A 19,192-nucleotide genomic window follows, 5' to 3' on the forward strand; every position below is an offset into this window, starting at 1 on the left:
CCACTCTGTTTCCGCCTCTGGCGGTCTTCCACTATTCATAGAACCACGGTTACATTCGTAACCAGCGTTTTAGAATTTGAATTGAAAGTCAATGAGAACACAATACATTTTGTTAGGCTTAAACATTTAAAAATCATGATTTTTGCTTTCAAACTTTATATTTTTGCTTTCAAAGCTGCATTTTTAGTTTGGCCTTATTTTTCTTAGATTGAATAATATAGAATACTTGTCCATTTTATTTTTCTAATACAAAAAAGTGTTGCCTTAATGTAAATAATCATCTGAGGAATTTTTGTGGGGATATCTATTTGTTAAAATTTGTATCCTTTTCACCCCATAATATATTCGGCCATAGACTTATAATAGGGCATAAAAAGGGCGATAACACACAAACAGCAGCTTATTGACCGGGTTGTCCACCCAGGTTGTGATCCTGGGACATCCTAGATTTTATTTCTGCATGACAATCTTTTACAGCAGCCCATGTCTGTAAAACCCCCTTTGCCCCATGGCTCGCTACTTTCATGCTTTTCTTGATTGCTAGTATCTTCGGGACGGTTTGTAGGAACGTCAGCAACGTCCGATATCGGTCTTCGATGAATGTAATGAAATCAGTTCAAAATTTTCGAGCCAGCCAGGAGTCGAACCTAGAATCTTCTGATCCGTAGTCAGACGCGTTATCCATTGCGCCACTGGCCCGCCGGATATGTCAATTAAGACAATCTTTTTCACCCAATCATCTTTCATTTTACTAATCAACTGTCCAATCATTTCATGGTGCATTTCGTGGCGTTTGTCTAAACTACGTTCATTTACCGTAACACAAGAAATACATGTGACATTTAGGGAAGTTAGGCACGTTTATTACGATACTTTAGAAGTCTCTCCCTCTTACATGTGACACGTCACTGGGGGTGCTCCTAGTGCTGATGTAAAGATGGCGACTGCCTACGAGAGCTTCAATTTGTAAGTATATCCAGCGGGTTATTGTAATGTTAATTGTTTGTTAGTGCTAGTTATCTGGTCGGACGCGAGTTATTGAACATAGGTCTTTTAAATAGATTAGACTCTTGCAATGTTTTGATAAGTGAATAGTTAGTCGTGAAGGCATTGCATATTATCATTGTGGTCTTCTAATGCTGTCATTCAGTACTTGCCAGCTTGCTGCCAGATTGCGAAGAGCTAATGCTAGCTAGATAGCTAATGTTAGAAGAAACTCGTTGCGAGATCATTTCCAATGGGCAGTTCTGCTAAAGGTCATACAAGCTGGCCGATGTGTTTATAGTCAATATACTTAATAGAGTTGGCTGTAATAAGAGTTAATGTGTTTGAAGTTCAACGTTGTACAGTAAGTTATGGCTAGTTAGCTCACCAGCAGTTAGCCAGAGAACTGGTGAGCCAACGTTAAATGTTATCGTTAATACAGCACGTTCACCGCCCCGTTGTAATGACGACTACGTTGTGTTAACGTCCGTTAAATAGCTTTACGTTATGCCATATCTCCATTTTTGAAAATTTTAGAAATCATAATGTTAGATTGGACATCTTTCCATAGAGAGTGGGTTAACCTTAAGTTACGTTAACCGTAATGTGTAAACCATGTTTTGTGCGTGTATGCGTGTGAACCATGGTGTGAACATCTGGCTGTGAAGTCCCAAAGTTGCGAAAGGTCTGTCATATCAGGTCTCCCCTTTCTCTCTGTCTCTGTAGGCATACAACCCCAGAGAGATTTTTTATTGAGGCTTGTGATGATGGGGCAAATGATGTCCTTGCCATCGACAGGGTGTCAACAGAGATGACACTCACTGGTATGTATCTTGGCAGATGGATATCATTACATTTGCAATATAACTTATGTAAGAGAGCACTGTGTTGTGATTTAGTCTTTATGAAGGAGCTGACCGCTTGAATTGTTTTTACTCTAAAGGTATTGTTTTGTTGTATGAGAGAGTGGTAAGCCTCAGCGTTTGTTATTAAATGCTACCTGTCCAAGAATCTTGAAGTAGGCTTAAAGTTGTCTACAGGTGGTGGTACCTGTACCTGTTTAAATTAATCATGTATTGTGAATGATCCTACACATTAGTTGTTGCATACACCTAAATTTGTTGTGTGGTAATGTCCTTGCGGAACTAATATGATCCTGTTCAATAGGGTACCTTTCATCTACTTTTTCTGGATGCATGTTGTTGCTCCAGCTTCTTGTCATGTTTTCATCTCTGTTGTCTACTTCAAGGGACTTTTTTCAGGTATGACAGTGACATTTTCTGTTTTTTTTCTTGGTTTTCACCTTACAGTGAGGAAGGATATCCCACCGTCAGCAGTGACACGGCCAGTATGCGGCATCATGGGAACGATCAGATTAGTGGCAGGTATGCCCTCAGTCCTGCTGCGAATCCTTGAATGCAGTTCCACTGTGGCCAAAGATTGGTACTAGCTGGAATTGTTGGTTTGGTAAATGTACACTGTTCAAGCCTTATGTGTGTGATTTGATCAAAGTATTCTCATAAGCGTAGAAGCGGAGAAGTGCACCACCATGTTGATACAGTGATCCAAAACAGCGGGGGGTCACTAGGCCTTTGTGCTACACGTACAAGTGTTTGCACAAAAAAAAAATGTACGCTGCTACAAATTCTTTGCTGTAGCCTCATCACGTCTCTTGCAGTCGCTAAATATAGCCAAGTGTGTGATTGCTTTTCCTAGAAATTGCAATAGTTTTCTTGAAACACAATGGCATATCTGGTTGTGATTTTCACCACGTTGACACTGTAGCAGGTGCACTTTCACAGCTGCAGCACATCCAACTTTGCTACTGTTTTATATATTCTATGTTAATGTCTGGAAGTAGCTTCGCGTAACAGCTTCTGGTATTGGCATGTAACAGCTTCTGGTATTGGTACGTGCTTGGAAAGCTAGGGGTGAGATCTGTGACCGCTTGATGGCAGACATTTTCACACAAGATGGCTGTAGAGTAATATTTATAAGCCCACTTATGTATTGTATGTTTTCATCAAACCTAGCAGTGTACAGTATCATATCATGATTCAATTTGTGCTATGATGGTGTGAGTTGCATTTCCTTCTCATCTTCTCAGGCATGTACCTCATTGTGATCACAAAGAAGAAAAAGGTGGGGGACCTGCTTGGACACTTGGTGTGGAAGGCTGTGGAATTTGATGTCATCTCATACAAAAAGACAGTCCTTCACCTCACTGATAATCAGGTGTGACCGCTGTAATTGTTTTTCAAAGCCTTGTGAGTTTTTCAAAGCCTTGTGATTGGGTCTGTGCTTGTCACATCACGGCTGTGTCCAAAAGTCAAGCGTGCACGCTGGATAGTACCTTCTTTCCAGTAGCGTCTCAGTTAGCTTGCTCCTCAGTATGCGTCCCTACCTACATTTGGGCAGCACAAACTAGTTGGCGTCACCTGACTCGGGGAGGGGGGTGTGTTGACGATTTGCATGACGTGTGGAGCTTGACCTGCGCTGCGCAATGGATTATGGGATATCTGAGTCCAAAAAAGATGCATCGATGCACGCTTGGAAATCACGCCAAACGAAGTAGGGTCATTCCACCTCAATTCAACAAATGCCTTCTGCTTGACCATCTCAGATTTCCTTCAAAATTTTACCACCTGAAGAGTAACCATTTAAACTGACTTAGCCAAAATATTAGATTGGTATACCTAATACATCCAGAGAAAAACGTTTTTGAACATGGTACCCCCCTTCTGATTTTTGGCACATTGGCGCCCTCATCTAAATCTGCAGCAACGTTCAGATGTCATTATCTCAAAAAGTGTTCAAGCTAAAGACTTCAAAGTTTCTGGGAATAATGATTGCTACCTATAGATTCCACATATTCATTCGTAGGCCGTATGTATTGATACTGACTGTGTTTCAATCTTGTGAAATCAGAAGAAAAATGGCAGATTTTTTTTCAACCCCCACATTGGGTGCTCCATTACACAATTTGCAAACAAAATGTTTGACAAATGGTTATGTCTCTCTACAGAAGTGTTTAAGCTGTCTTTGAAAAAGTAATTAAGAGGTGTCTATATTGCTTTTTTGTTGGAAGTATTGTAACACAAAACTGAAAAATAATCAATTTGGATGATATTGTATCTCCCCATTACAGAGGTATGACACGCTATACCAATGAATTGAACACATCTCCAGAAAGAGTATGAAATGGGCTTTCAGACTGTGAAATTTCAAGATGGTATTATGGCTGCAGTTATTAAAAAACATTTTTTTAAATATTGGTCTATTACAACAATTAGCGTTGCTTTTTTTGCTATTATTTAATGATTTCATAATCCTTGTCTTATTCCTAAGTATCAGATGTTTATGTCTCATACTGTTAAACATTTATATTTTCATTTACTTGCTGAGTGATGAACTAATAAAATATTTCCTGTATTTCCGAAATAAATTGCTGCTGTCACTATTTAATGCCACTAGATGTCACTGTTCATGGATATCAGCAATGTGTTGTTATAGTAGACCAATATTTCAAAAATAACATTTCAATAACCATAGCCATAATACCATCTTGAAATTTCACAGTCTGAAAGCCCATTCCATACTCTTTCTGGAGATGTGTTAAATTCATTGGTATAGCTTGTCATACCTCTGTAATGGGGAGATACAATATTATCCAAATTGATTGTTTTTCAGTTTTGTGTTACAATACTTCCAACAAAAAAGCAATATAGACACCTCTTCATTACTTTTTCAAAGACAGCTTAAACACTTCTGTAGAGAGACATAACCATTTGCCAAACATTTTGTTTACAAATTGTGTAATGGGGCACCCAATGTGGGGGTGTGAAAGAAATCTGCAATTTTTCTTCTGATTTCACAAGATTGAAACACAGCCAGTGTCAACACATACGACTTATGAATGAATATGTGGAATCTATAGGTAGCAATCATTATTCACAGAAAAAATGAAGTCTTTAGCTTGAACACTTTTTGAGATAATGACATCTGAACTTTGCTGCAGATTTAGATGAGGGCGCCAATGTGCCAAAAATCAGAAGGGGGGTACCATGTTCAAAAATGTTTTTCTCTGGATGTATTAGGTATACCAATCTAATATTTTGGCTAAGTTAGTTTAAATGGTTACTCTTTAGATGGTAAAAGTTTGAAGCAAATCTGAGATGGTCAAGCAGAAATTTTCTCTAAAATCCGTTGAATTGAGGTGGAATGACCCAGTACCCATCTAGTGAGAGCGCTTGACTTTCGGACAGTCTATTCTGACGTAACTTCCGGAAAATGCACACTGCCCAGCGTGTGTGTACTTATGTTTCAGACACAGCCCACATGTGCTATATATATGAAGCTGAGAGAGGTTTCACTGAAAAAAATAAAATCTAACCAAGTGTTATTCATCTTTTATTACATTACATGGCCACATTTTCTTGTTTTCATGATGAGAGACGTCTTAAATTACACTTATTTTCCACCTCCCCTTGAGTTAAATAATTGATTTTTACCTTTCTCCAGTTCATCCAGCCGTTCTCTGAGTCTGGTGATAGCAGTTTTAGCTCCAGCCTAGCATAGATTATTGAATCTGATTAGACCATTAGCTTCTCGCCTGCTAGAATCATGTTTAAAAGTGACTAAGATTTCCGGTAATTTTCTTGTTTAAAACTTGTCTCCTCTCAATTTAGAAAGTGTAGTAAGACCAACGGAAAATGAAACATGGCGATTTTCTAGGCAGATTTGATGTGGAACTATACTCTCATTCCAGCGTTATAATCAAGGAACACCATGGGCACAGCCAGTGGCGTAACGTGGTTGGACAAGGCCCTGATGCACAGATTGGCGATGGGCCCCCCCCCCTCCCAATCTCAAAAAAGTGTGCTCAACTCATAGTTAGACAGTTTAATCTTCTAAATGTTATGGACTTAACGTAACGGCGTAGTCTAGTTGGGCGATCTAAAGTAAGCTAACACACTACGAGGGTATTAGAACGACACCAATTTAATTACCGTCCGTCCCCTTTGACCTCCCTCTTATGTGTCACTTAATATTAATTTATATACAAACCAAGACAGCCGATTTGTGAAGAAACGCAAGCACCCACACCATAAATGTATCTAAATTAGCTATGTACCAAAAATTACATTTTACCTTGAGTCGAAGAGTTGTAAGGTGTTAGGCTGCATGAACAAAACCGCTTGGAGCTCCAGTGGAATTTTGATGGGCTACCAGGTTAATCATCCCACTGAATTCCCCCGATATCGGAAACAGTCCTATTAAAGAGAAACTATGCAGGATTGGCGATTTCATCTCTGGTTTCGGTTTTGTTTTTCGTTTTCGCTCGTTTTATGCTTGCATTTTCTCTGCAGAGCTTCCCCGACAGCTTTAGCGTGTATATTTATACATGTATAGGCTATATTTAAATATATAAATTGCAAGCGTGGTTCTTCGTCTCAAGACTTCCAGATGTAAACAAGGAGCGATTGTCTCCTGCAGAAAGTTGCATAGGGTCTCTTTAAGTTAAGCAGTGTAGACTACAGTCATCCACCAGTCTTCTTTTCTTTCTCTTTTGTAAGCCGCTTTAGTGCTTACTGAACGCGGACTGCATTGTTGTACTGTAAAACTTAGCCACACTAGTGCTAATACTGTTAGCTAGTAGGCTATTCAAGAATGTAATCAAAGATTCGTAATCACGAATGACAGGAAGTAAGATGGATAAACAGATATCCCCATTCCCAACAGCCCTTGTGTTCCTTTGCAAATTCTGACAATAAAATAGAACCCAAATAACACAACAATAAGTTGCAGGTATTTTTTGTTACTTCTAAACGACAGTTGAAAAAGCGAAAGCACAATACAAAAAATATATATACAAATAGGGTCACCGTGACTCAGATGGGCAAGGCTAGAGAGTGGTATAAGTACTTGTCAAGCCTCTATTGTAGCTATAACACTAAGGTGAAAATGTGTCACTGAAAACGTAAGTAGGGAGGGGGGCCGTTGTTCCACGGTGCCCCACCCCCAGCACCATCTGCACTGTCGGTAGTTAACGCCCCTGGGCACAGCAGCACAATGATATCATGCAGCACCTGAAAATAGTGTCTGTTGGCTAATGTTCAGCAGCAAGGTTGAGCTGCAGCAGACGTGACTGGATTATTACGCCTGAATGAGGGTATAGTTCCATGTCAAATCAGCCTGGCAAATCGCCACGTTTCAATTTCCGTTGGTCTTATCACTTATTTTTTTGTAGGCAAATTTAAGAGGTCTCTTGGTTTGTTTAGGCTGTGCAGAGTTCAGGCATGCACAGCCTAAAAGGTAGCCTACATAAATCATGTTTCATCTTTTTCTGTCCCACTTTTAGATGCAGGACAACAAGACTTTCCTGTCCATGATCAACAATGTGTTGAACACAGACGGTTTTTACTTCGCCGCAGACTATGACCTTACTCATACACTGCAGCGCCTGGCCAACACCAGCCCCGAGTTTCAGGAGATGACCCTGCTAGAGAGAGTGAGACACACAGGCACATACACATTCTTAAACAGCCACAGCCGTGTGTAAAACTTGGCCACAGTAATGCAGTTGTTGCACCTAAACACATCCGTGCTTGGTTTTCAGGCAGACCAGAGGTTTGTGTGGAATGGACATCTGCTGAGAGACTTCATGACTCAGCCTGAGGTGAGAAGAGAACCCCCTGTGATCCCGTGTACCTGTTACCAGCTAGTGACGACGTGTGTGTCCATCATGGGCTTTCTATAGTTCATACTTAAAAGAGAGAATCCCGCACACTGCCCATTACGCATGCAAACATTTATTCACTGTATTCCCAATGTTTCAGTCATAGACCTTCCTCGGATGAATTTACTTTCTATAGTTCATACCATCATATGTTTTTCTGTGTACGCCAACATTGGTAGTATATGAACTATATGGGTAGTACTGGGTTGACCCAGTTCACAAAGTTACAAAGGTAATTTGCTGTCAATGGAGTTAACTCATGTTTCCGCTGCTGTTCTGTCTCCCTTTCCACAGCTACACAAGTTTGCCTACCCTGTGGTGCATGGTTGTATCCTTTTATTATAATATGTCATATTAATCAAGCCAAACTACTGTTGGATGTCTTTGAAGAAAATTCTTAGTCATTCATTCAGGCTTAATAATGCCCAAAAAGGAGGCATGTTTTGTAGGGCAAAACTTCCTCAGCTAACAGAATATGCAGTGTGGCCTTCTAGCCACTGAGGGGAGCCAGAGATCCATAGCACATCTTATCAGGATTACTTGCACTATTGGGCCATGGCCTGAACGTAGTGAAAGCTGCTCTCTTTAGTTTTGCCAAACAACCTCCTAAATGTGGTAATCTACTGTTCAACAGACACTTCAGTGGTGTAATGTAAATATCTCTGCAGATATTCCCCTTTTGTCTTAGTGGTGTAACCAAAATATCTCTGCAGATTTTCCCCTTTGTCCTCACAAGTTTATGCAGATTAGCATTTGTAATCGACATCTATTACTTTATAATCAGGCATTGTTCATTATTGTGCCTATGGTGAGTAGTCCGCTTCGTTACTATATCTAGTTTCACTTATCTAGATATCTGCAGTCCTTTGTTGCTCCTCTTCCTGTGTTATCAAAACAAATCTGCCTCTGTTGCTATCTGACAGGGCCATGGCACTGAGTCACAAGTTCATAAAGGCTTTTAGACTTATATTTAGCTTTATGATTGCATGTTTAGTTCCTTATCAGTTAATGGATAGTACATCAAGGACATTAACCTATTTTATGGGGGAAATAAGTTCTGTTGAAAGGCTCCTTAGTTCTCTGACATGGCCATCTGTTTTATGAGTGGGTTGTTGGGAGAGTTGGTCAATTGCATGGTTTTTCACCTGAAATGATTACTGTTGTGTTTAAGTTCCTCTGTATGTTTTATATAAGTTGTTGAACTCCGTTTTGACCTGTACTCAGCCGGCTTGGTTTAAATACTACTAGGATATCTTTAATGGCTGGAGAGAAAATCCTTAACCCACTCCATCCCACCAGACATCACAATGCACTCCTGCTGTATCAATGGCAAGATCTTTGGGTGGAACATCATCTCCAGGAGGAGCTGTTTCCGAGCGGGGGTGCGGTATTATGTGCGAGGTGATTGGTTCATTGTTTACTTTACCCGCATGTTTCGGCTTTTGGCACAACATTACACAACTTCCCAGTTGACTGTTGATCGGTAATATGTGTTATGCCCAAGCAGAGTTTTATTGTTTCTTTATGTCTATTTGTAGAAACAAAATTCACCATTAGAGAAGACATACATTGATTAGAGGTAACATCCCCCATAGGTGAACACCGATAGACTGCAATTAAGGGAGAGAGTAACTCCTGACTCCAGAGCAAGAGCTTTTGTCTTTTCATGCCCTTAAAGGGCGTTTGAAATAGTGACAAGACAGCATTGTGGGTGTGCGGGACACAACAAAGACTAACTGCACACATAAAGCTATGCTCAGTAGCTTTCATCTTTACTGCCATATTCTGTTAGCATAACTTTATGACAACATAATAAATAACTTTATTTAACCTCTTCCTCGCTCAGGTATTGACTCCGAAGGCCATGCTGCCAACTTTGTGGAAACAGAACAGATCATCCAGTACAATGGATCAAAAGCCTCATTTGTTCAGGTGATTCATAGATACGAATTTCTTAATTGTTGCTTGATAGACACAGCACAAATGTCTACACATTTGAGATTATTACACTGCATAATCTTATTGCAAAGCTGCGCATGTTTCCATGAGGTGTTTTTAGCCTTTGGAATAGAAGTTTTATGTTCGGGGTTTAATGAGAGTTTTAACTACAATGATTATCTAACACTTGCCCTCTCCGTGAGTGTAAAGTTACCTCGTCTGGCCTTGCAGTTCCTCAGACTTGATTTGGCCAGTTATGTAATAATGGCTTGATGAAGACGTATAGAAGTTTAGATTTCACTTCCTTGATGTAGTCACACGAGCTGCCTCTAAAATAAGATGTCAGCTCCTCCATTTATCTGCCTCTTAAATGAAATGTCCTCTCCTCTTCTCTGCACAGACCCGAGGATCCATTCCCTTCTACTGGTCTCAGAGGCCAAACCTCAAATACAAGCCCAAGCCACAGATCAGCAAAAATACCAACCATGTAAGACGGCAGCCCCCTATGTATCATTACCGTAATTTCCTGACTATTAGCCGCGGCTTATACATTGATTTTGCAAAATGTCTTCCGCTATGAGGTTAATACAGGGGGGCAGTTAATATGGTTTTGTTTTGCACAACTTTTAACTTGCATAAAACACTGTCCTGCGGCTTATACACAATGTGGCTTATATGCGTGAAATTACTGTAGTCAATTTAAGTAGATGTTTTAATTGGTATTTGATGGCCTCCATTCAGAGAATCTCTAAGTAATGATTACCTGCTTTCTTCTTCTTCTCGCGTCTCCTTTCAGCTTGATGGTCTCCAAAGGCATTTTGACTCTCAGATAATCACGTATGGGAAACAAGTGATTTTAAACTTGGTAGGTGTTTTGAACCCATTTCAATTGTATTCTTTTGTCAGTCTCCCACAATTTTTTTTGTATTGTATTTGTCAAAACCTAAATTTTCAAAGAGTTAAAACTTTATATATATGTATATATATATATATATACTTTTTTAAAATAATATGTTATTATGTTATGTATATTATGTTATTAAAAAAACAGTACTTGTCTGAAGGAATTATTCATTTGTCCTGTTCTAGATTAATCAGAAAGGTTCAGAAAAACCCTTGGAACTTGCCTTTTCCAAAATGGTGTCCAGTTTAGCGAATGGCATGGTGAAGTAAGTGAGCCTGTGGATTCTACTCTGAAACATGTTGTATTTGCTGATTATAGCCTCCCTGCCTAACTGCACTGCTCGTCTCCCTTGTAGGTATATAGCATTTGATTTCCACAAAGAGTGCAGTCGGATGAGGTGGCATCGCCTGCAGATTTTGGTGGACATGGTGGCTGAGATGCAAGATGAATTTGGGTATGCATTACCCAACTTTTGGTGGCCTTTTTACGATATAACCTAAAATGTGTCCACCTTCACACATGAAATCTTCAGCATTCCATAGATCTGGCGCATTTAGTGAGGTGATTGCCTTCTATGGTGACGGTAGCTACTCTCGTCACTTACAGGTACTTCCTGGTGGATGCCGACGGCTCTGTGATTGTTCAGCAAGAGGGAACGTTCCGCAGCAACTGCATGGACTGCTTGGACCGTACCAATGTGGTGCAGAGCCTGCTGGCCCGCCGCTCCCTCCAGTCCCAGCTACAGGTGACGCTCCCCCCACGCCCTCCTCGCCCGCACATGAACTTCTCTCTTCAGCCCCGTAGAGACGACTTTACTTTTGCTTTGTTTCAGAACTCATTTTGGAGATCATTAGCTTTTTGCTGAGGCGCAAGTGAGCCCGAGAGGCCGTAAGTTATACTGATTTTAGAACCGCTAAGGGGCGTTGTTAGGCACGACTCAAGAGCTCAAGCGTCCTCAGGCTCAAGTGGCTTATTGCTTTTGTGAAACGGTCAATACATACATCTGGCAAGATTTCATAAAAATAAAGGCACAGCAATGAGATAAGTAATCATTTAGTCATAGATAATCATTCTTAAGCCAATAAATATATTTCCTCAATCGGAATGGTTGCCAAGTTACTGTGAGATGCAGCTACTCTCTTTTGTATCAGGTTGTCGTAGTGCAGTCATATAGAGTGAACTGTGGTCAAGGTGTATGTTTGTGCTGGATTTTACAATGGCATCGAACAAGATTCAGCCAGTCATAGTCAAGGACCGGAGCTATCAATTTTAGAATGTGTGTTTGTAGCTAAGCAGTACTGTGAGAGGCCCATCCCGTGTGTTTTCTCTCAGAATGAAAGGAACAGTAATAACAGTAGGTTTCAACAATCATGCAAACTTTGTACCTTCGTGACATGACAAACGACAGTAGCATTTCTTTTTATGGTCAATTTAACAATCTAACGGAAAAAGCTCCCGGTGACATGGTCAGTTTACTGTGCAAGCAGTTGAGCAAGTGTGTTTACAGTAAGGTCTGTCCAGACCCTGCAGTGCTTTGTGAGGGCGCCTGGCAGGGGTAGCCTATGGCCCCGTGGACTTTGAGTATCTGTTGTCTTAAAGGGTGATGTTTATCAGAGATGTGGTTGTAAAAGGGGCTTGACATGGAGCCATCCGAGGAGTAGTAAATGATTCAGCGGGGGCTCGCTGTGTGTGTGTGTGTGTGTGTGTGTGTGTGTGTCTGTGTGTTTATGTGGGATACGGTAGTTTGTCAGTTGTATTGTCACACCTGCCTGACATGCAAATGCAAAGGTACAGTAGAGTACAGTAGGTCTGTACAGCACAGCGCTAACTCTGTCCTGTGGTCCCTGCAGAAAATGAGTGTCCTCCACGTGGGCCAGAGGGTGGAGGAGCAGACCGACTTTGAGAAGGTCTATAAGAATGGTGAGATTACGCCCACTAGTCACTGGTCCCAGGACAGACACCCCTCAGTCAATTAATTACAATTAATTACAATTTATGGTTGCTTATTTTCTCTCTCTCTCTCTCTCTCTCTCTGTTTCTCTCTCTCATTCACTCACTCTTTCTGTTTCTTTCTCTCTCTCGCTCTCTCTCTTTCAGCATGGGCGGATAATGCCAATGCGTGTGCTAAGCAGTATGCGGGCACGGGGGCGCTGAAGACGGATTTCACACGGTGAGGGCATCACGTGGGCATCACTGCTCCTCGCAACAGCATATCCCACTGCTGCAGGAGATAAGAATGGCTAATGTAGCTAGGGCTATTTATGCCTTTGGTTTACAAGTCTTTTACACAATCTCTTCTAACTTTTTTTTATTGTATTGCCTAGTATGGTAATATGACCTGAGGCATATTCTGAAGGTGGCTGGCAAGTTGATTGACATCCCACAGACACCTTTTGTTGTTTGTCTATGAGAAATAGATCTTCTAGATCTATAGGCAAGGTCTATATTAGACTGTGAAACAATTTAATTTGTGCATTGCGGTTAATTTCAGAAACCCACAGCAGATCAAAGACGAGGGTGGTGAAATTGTGTGTGTGTGTGTGTGTGTGTGTGTGTGTGTGTGTGTGTGGGATTTATATGTGATGGATATGATCAGGAATACATGCTACCTGAGTGGTGACTGCCATGTGGCTGAGCAGTATAGCAGTGGTGCACATAATCACACCTGCCTCTAAACCCCACCCACACCTGCAGGACAGGTAAAAGGACCCATGTGGGCCTCCTGATGGACGGCTGGAACTCCATGATCAGATACTACAAGAACAACTTCTCTGATGGATTCAGACAGGTCAGCATACATACATACATACATACATACAAATAGTGATGGAGCACGGAAGTGATGGGCAGTGATTGCACATTTGTGTGTAACTTACAGTTCTATGACTTTCATTTTATCGTTACGGTATGTATAAATAACATGCATGTATGAATGTATCATTTGCGTTGTGTGTGTTGGATGCTGAGAGGTACTGTATGTTATTTGATGCATTGGCGGAAGCCCAAGACTAATTTACTTCAGGGGACAAAACGTGTACTTTATATACTTACTTATGTACTCTGCTTTTCTTTTTGTGTTCTTGTCTCTGAGCAGGACTCTATAGATCTCTTCTTAGGTAACTATGCGGTGGATGAAGTGGACATGAGCACTCCACTTCATGAGCCCAAAGACTGGAAGTTCCTCACGGTAAGAGCTAGGTGGAAAGATGACCCATCATATCAAATACATAGTTTGAGGTGAAAATACATTTTTTGAAGTGACATTTTTAATCCTTTTTTTTTTCTTTCTCAGTTGCCCATTATCATGGTGGTTGCGTTCTCTATGTGCATCATATGCCTCCTTATGGCAGGTAAGAATGTGCCTGATTTTAAATAATAACTTCCCTCTAATCTATTTAAATTCAGAATATTTCTTAGAGGCTCTATACAGCTTGTTTTAAAGATAAACATTCCAGTCTACGTGGTCAAATGGCATTAGATTTTCATGTGAATGCAGGTATTTTTCCTTTCTCGTAATAAGAAGTGTTTTTAACACCGTAAAACTCAGGGGTCTGTTGAGTCACTGCATAATGCCACTTGATTGACAGGTGACACATGGACAGAGACGCTGGCCTACGTGCTGTTCTGGGGCACGGCCAGTGTTGTGACTGCCGGCGTCATCCTCTTCAATGGCCGCGACTTCGTGGACGCGCCCAAGTTGGTGCAGAAGGAGAAGCTGGACTGAATGTGCGCGTGTGGAAAGCAGCTGGGTCCCGCCGACACCCTCAACTCTTCATCCTCCTCCTCCTCCACCGGACCCTCCTCCTTCCCGCGCCTTCGGCAGGTCTGGAGTCTGTACTGAGCAGCCGAGAGGCGGAAGGGTCAAGGAGTCGAAGAGAGGATAGGGAGGGTTGGGGGCGATATGGGCCGGGGCGGGACTGGATTTGACGGTGAGGGAGAAGTGCCAGGGTCAGATAAGAGACTGGACGAGAGGGCGCCCTCACCGTGGCTGCTGTCCACACACACACGGATAAAACATGGACGCATGTGCATACACACACACACACACACACACACACACACACACACACACACACACACACACACACACACACACACACACACACACACACACACACACACACACACACACACACACACACACACACACACAAACACACTCACTCAGATGCACGTTGCTGTGTAGTGGGGGAGAGCAGGTACTAGAACCTTCATAGCTCCCAGCCACTGCAGCGTCATTGAGATCAGGGGTTTTCTTCATCTCTCTTGCTCACCATCTTCTCCTCTAGTCTCTGCTATCATTTTCTTCTCACTCTTCTGTCTCTTCATCCACCTGACAACCACGAGGCCAGCCCGGTCCCTGGTCTCTTCATCACCTGAGCTTTTAATTACCCATGATGCCATTCTGCAGTTGCGCTGATGCCACACTGCCGTACCCCCCCCCCCCCCCCCCACACACACACACACACACACACATACACACACAAACTCTGAAGTCAGCTCTTCACATGCTGGCCTCGTCTCCTCTCAGAGTTTTGCCAAATCTGCGAGTGAGGAATGCTCTTCCACCAGGGAACCATCTTCTCATCCAAGGTCCATTGTTCACACAGCTAAGATTTGTGGCTGCATCTTGGTGTTTAGTGGTTTGTAGGCTTCGAGCAGTAACATCAGATCATCCATCATCAGATAGGATTTTATTTCTGCTGAATATGTACAATATATTTTGCCTTTATTTTTTTTACATTATTTTTGCCTTGGTTTTGGGGTCATCCTTGTCCATATCATATGAAACTGTAACTGTTGAATGAACAACAGACTGCGAAGGGAAGGACAGCTTTTGGAAGGGGCATGCAGACACATGTACTAGTAAACGCTTGCTGGAGCGATGATTTAGTATCCTGTGAGAGTCTGGCTATGCAGTTTTCCCAAGATGGGGAAGGAAGATGTGTGGGAATATGGCTCATCACTGAACCGTGCCACGTCCATCTTTTCACATCCTCCTCCCTCAACCCCATGCTTTGCTTCCTTTAAGTCCCTTCCGCTCTTTCTGTCTCATGTGTGCTGTTTACTGATGTGTCTTTGCCTCTGCGTCAGACTTGTAGTGTTCGAGCTGCCTTACGCTTGGGATGGGAGTGGGGAATGCCTTGTCTTTGTGTGCTTGTGAGATGTTTAGTGTGCACTGTCCCATCACGGCACAGCAAGAAGCAGGATGTTCTCTTTCCCAGCTCTGCTCATGGTACAGTGCAGCTATGATCTCCATTAGCGTGGTCACACACGAGGCAGTTCACCCGTGCATCCTCCATTCCAGTCATAGTAATATGGTTCTTATTCAAAATGGCGCCATACTTTCGGCATACTCTGTATTCTCCCTTATGACATAGCCTCCAATAAGGCGACATATCATTGGATAGCTTTTGTGTCCCATCTGTTTGAAAACAGCATGTACAAATGTGTCCATCATGTACATCTGAGTAGCAGATCTCAGTCTGTTACTTTCACTGCAGATCCCTTATTTATGTATCAAAATGTCAATGTTTAAAGATACATCACTTTTACATTTACCATTTACAATTTTATCCATGATGCCACAATTGTGCCCACAATTTTGTGACACAAAATGCCATGTGTCTGATGGTAAGAGGCTTTGGCATTTTCCCCTCTGATAATGTACCATATATATTTTTTTTTTCTTTGGTGCAGTGTAGAGAGAATGCTTGTCAATAGACACTATTGTTATTAACTTGCCAAATTAAACATGCTGGGACCTTCACTACCATAGTTAAGATACAGTATTTAGAGGAATAAACTACATGTTATGGAAGATATTTTTGGTGGCTTTGACTGGATCACCTTGCTCTATACTGTTTCTTAAGCATGGGCCTCACAGTGGGAAATGGCAGACTTTTAAATGTATTCACATAACAGCACTTTCCCAATGAGTTCTTAAATTATTGTCAATTTTGAATCATTTCATCAGCTCCTGTTGGGTAATTATTTGGGATGTTTCTTTGTAATAAATATTTTGATTCATGGGAATATGAAATGTCACTATTTCAAGTCTGACGTCTGTCAAGGAGGTTTGTAATAAAAGATGGCAATCTCAGTAGTCTCTGACTCGTCTTTCATAAGCTCTGGTAATCATTACCATTATGACTGAAAAGGCTATATTTGATCTGGGAACATCTCACCTCTGCCCTATTGAGGAAGATTCAACACATATTACCCTAATCTGTTGCACACATGAGGGGGGGATTTGGATATACAGTAGCGTGTTGTACATGCTCTGGCTCAAATGTGCCATGAGCCTTTACTTGTGCTCACTGATGACATTCCTGAAGGAAATTCCACTGGAATAATTTGGCTGTGGATTTTACAGTGGGAGAGAAAAACAGGCTTAAAGTGCCACACCAGATTATCCAGAATGAGTGCACAAACAAGACAAAGTGTACCCTATGGTTTCACACCACACACTCTCTAACGTGCATACACGTGCACTCACACACGCAGAAAGCAGCTGGGGCTGTCCAATAAGAAAGATTCATTCTTCATGACCTTGATGATGCTCAGACAATGACAGTACTCTGCACACAGTACTCTGCACATCATAATAATCTGGATGTTGGTGCATCTATATAGTGCACAGAAAGATACAAGCCTTTCAGCTTTTACTCTACTAGACTGGAAAATGTAATGAGCAGTGTTTTTCTCTGATGCTATCCATAAAAGCGTTCCATAATGCTGATAAGAACTAGCCTGAAGACCATAGGTACCTCTCATGCAGCATTTATACGTTATCCCTCGCTCCTCGGGCCTCGATTCTCACTGATCTAAAAGAATGATGGGCGGCAACAATGGGATAGTTTATCCCTTCTTCTATCTTTCTTTATGTAGATCAGTGAGGATCGTGGCCCGAGGAGCGAGGGAGGACGTATAAACACTGCATGAGAGGCACCCCATGACTCTCTTAGCAGGGAGTCTAGCCTAGATCCATTGGCAAACATTTATTTCCTGGTTTGTGGACACTTATCTGAAGTTTGAGTTGGAGTCATTCATTGGAGTTCAATCATTAACATTTGGTAATGACGTATGTTAACCACGAGGGACACAGCGATAACGATAGGCTTGAAACTCAAATGCAATCGCTGTCAGGAACGCCCTCTGTTCCCTGATTGGCAGGGGTGCACTTGCCGGAGTAAACGAAAGTGGATACAGGTATTCCAGACGGAGTACTGAAGGGAAAAGATATTGAATGGAAGTAAGTAGACAGGCGGAGTCAGTTTAGATAAGATAATTGCTTTATTATGATTTCACTGATTGTGGCTTGTACAGCTCTAGTTGCTGCAGCCAACAGCTAGAACAGCCAGGCAGCTACTGTGCTATACTGTAGGGGGCATGCTTTTAAATATGCCCACAGAGTGAGTGTAGTACTATAGCTGCCTTGCTGATTTAGCTGTTGGCAAGGATGGGCAAAAATACATCATAATGTATTTTAAAATTAAATATCAAACACCCTCATTTTAAGTATATCAAAATTACTAGTACTAAAAATACTCTTTAAGCAGCATGATATCACTTGGCAAACCTTTCATATCCTTCAATTTCATCTATCATCAACACATGACTGTTGAGTAAGTGGACAGTGTTTGACAACAACAGCTTTTCTCTGCCTATGAGACTTTACTATTACCTGCAAACTGTCAACAGATCAATATCCTGACTTTCACATCTCATAGCCTAAATGCTGTATCAGAGATGCACTCAGACAGCTGAACTTGTCAAACGGTAAAAAATAGTCTCTTACATTGTCAGTGCATGCCCAGATTGAGCAATGTTGCAGATTTTTTCATTGTTTAGTCTTTGGGTGACCAGACGTCCCCCGGTTTTGTAGGCTATCAGCATAAGATCAATCTTTTAAGATTGAACGTATGGGGAGTCTGCACTTTATTCCTACTCCACAAGAGGCGTGATCAATTGGCATCGCTCAAATGACTCCGTACACTTGGATAGTTCTTCAACCAATCAGACCAATGATCCGGTCTTTTGGATAAACTAGTTTGTGATTGGACCCAAAGGTTGTGGACAGGAAGCAGGGGAGATAGATGTGCAGGTTTCCAGCCTGAGCTGCTGGGTGAATTCCAAATTCGCCAGCAGGTTAGATACCAGTTTTGATGACCTGTCCCTGAAAATGTCCCCGGTTTCTACTGTGACTGACCTGAAATTGGAATAAAAGAGAGAAAGAAAACACTGACCAAACGTATAGTTGTGCACCCTACACACAAAAGCTCAAGCCAGCCAGAGCAAGCTCTCAGCTCAGACCTAAGAGATGTAGAATGCTAAGGCGACCAGATTTCTGAGACAAAATCCAGGGACATTTTCAGTTCAGAAGCTTAAATACCTCCAAAACAGGTCATGTAGGCTATTATTTTTGTAAACCTGGCCATTATGTTTCCTGGGATTTCTGGCTTCCTAGTGACATTACGGCAAAAATATGAAGGAAAAAACATGAGGACTGACATAAGACATATTACATAAGACAAATATTATCTCGCCATAGGCCTATACTTTCTCAGATATGGGTAGCCCAGACTGTCCTGAAAAGGAAGATATAGTATGCATAGGCTTAGATA

The 19,192-nt window shown here is 41.6% G+C and overlaps 1 protein-coding gene and 1 non-coding gene across 2 annotated transcripts; one reads left to right on the plus strand and one right to left on the minus strand.

Annotated features, from left to right (window-relative positions):
- Window positions 1-626: 626 nt before the first annotated feature.
- trnar-acg (transfer RNA arginine (anticodon ACG)) lies at window positions 627-699 on the minus strand. The gene has a single exon. It is a non-coding gene; the product is annotated as a tRNA-Arg (tRNA).
- A 136-nt stretch (window positions 700-835) lies between these two features.
- Window positions 836-16,668, plus strand: sacm1lb (SAC1 like phosphatidylinositide phosphatase b). Its single transcript, XM_062539203.1, has 20 exons — window positions 836-966; window positions 1,711-1,808; window positions 2,295-2,369; window positions 3,092-3,219; window positions 7,346-7,495; window positions 7,604-7,663; window positions 8,018-8,051; window positions 9,023-9,124; window positions 9,570-9,655; window positions 10,062-10,148; window positions 10,458-10,526; window positions 10,751-10,830; window positions 10,921-11,019; window positions 11,172-11,310; window positions 12,416-12,485; window positions 12,663-12,735; window positions 13,260-13,353; window positions 13,660-13,752; window positions 13,858-13,915; window positions 14,153-16,668. Exons 1-20 carry the CDS (start codon window positions 938-940, stop codon window positions 14,287-14,289), a joined length of 1,761 nt encoding a protein of 586 aa, XP_062395187.1. The 5' UTR covers window positions 836-937; the 3' UTR covers window positions 14,290-16,668.
- Window positions 16,669-19,192: the final 2,524 nt, after the last annotated feature.

The sequence above is a fragment of the Sardina pilchardus genome, chromosome 6 (genome assembly GCF_963854185.1).
Source record: "Sardina pilchardus chromosome 6, fSarPil1.1, whole genome shotgun sequence".
Taxonomy (NCBI): domain Eukaryota; kingdom Metazoa; phylum Chordata; class Actinopteri; order Clupeiformes; family Clupeidae; genus Sardina; species Sardina pilchardus.

What these genes read in the sequence shown, in the direction of transcription:
- sacm1lb (XM_062539203.1), top strand. Translation starts at nt 938, where the DNA reads ATGGCGACTGCCTACGAGAGCTTCAATTT. An exon ending in ACTTCATGACTCAGCCTGAG is followed by an intron (nt 7,664 to 8,017) that starts GTGAGAAGAGAA and finishes CCCTTTCCACAG; the next exon opens with CTACACAAGTTTGCCTACCC. An exon ending in AAGACTGGAAGTTCCTCACG is followed by an intron (nt 13,753 to 13,857) that starts GTAAGAGCTAGG and finishes TTTCTTTCTCAG; the next exon opens with TTGCCCATTATCATGGTGGT.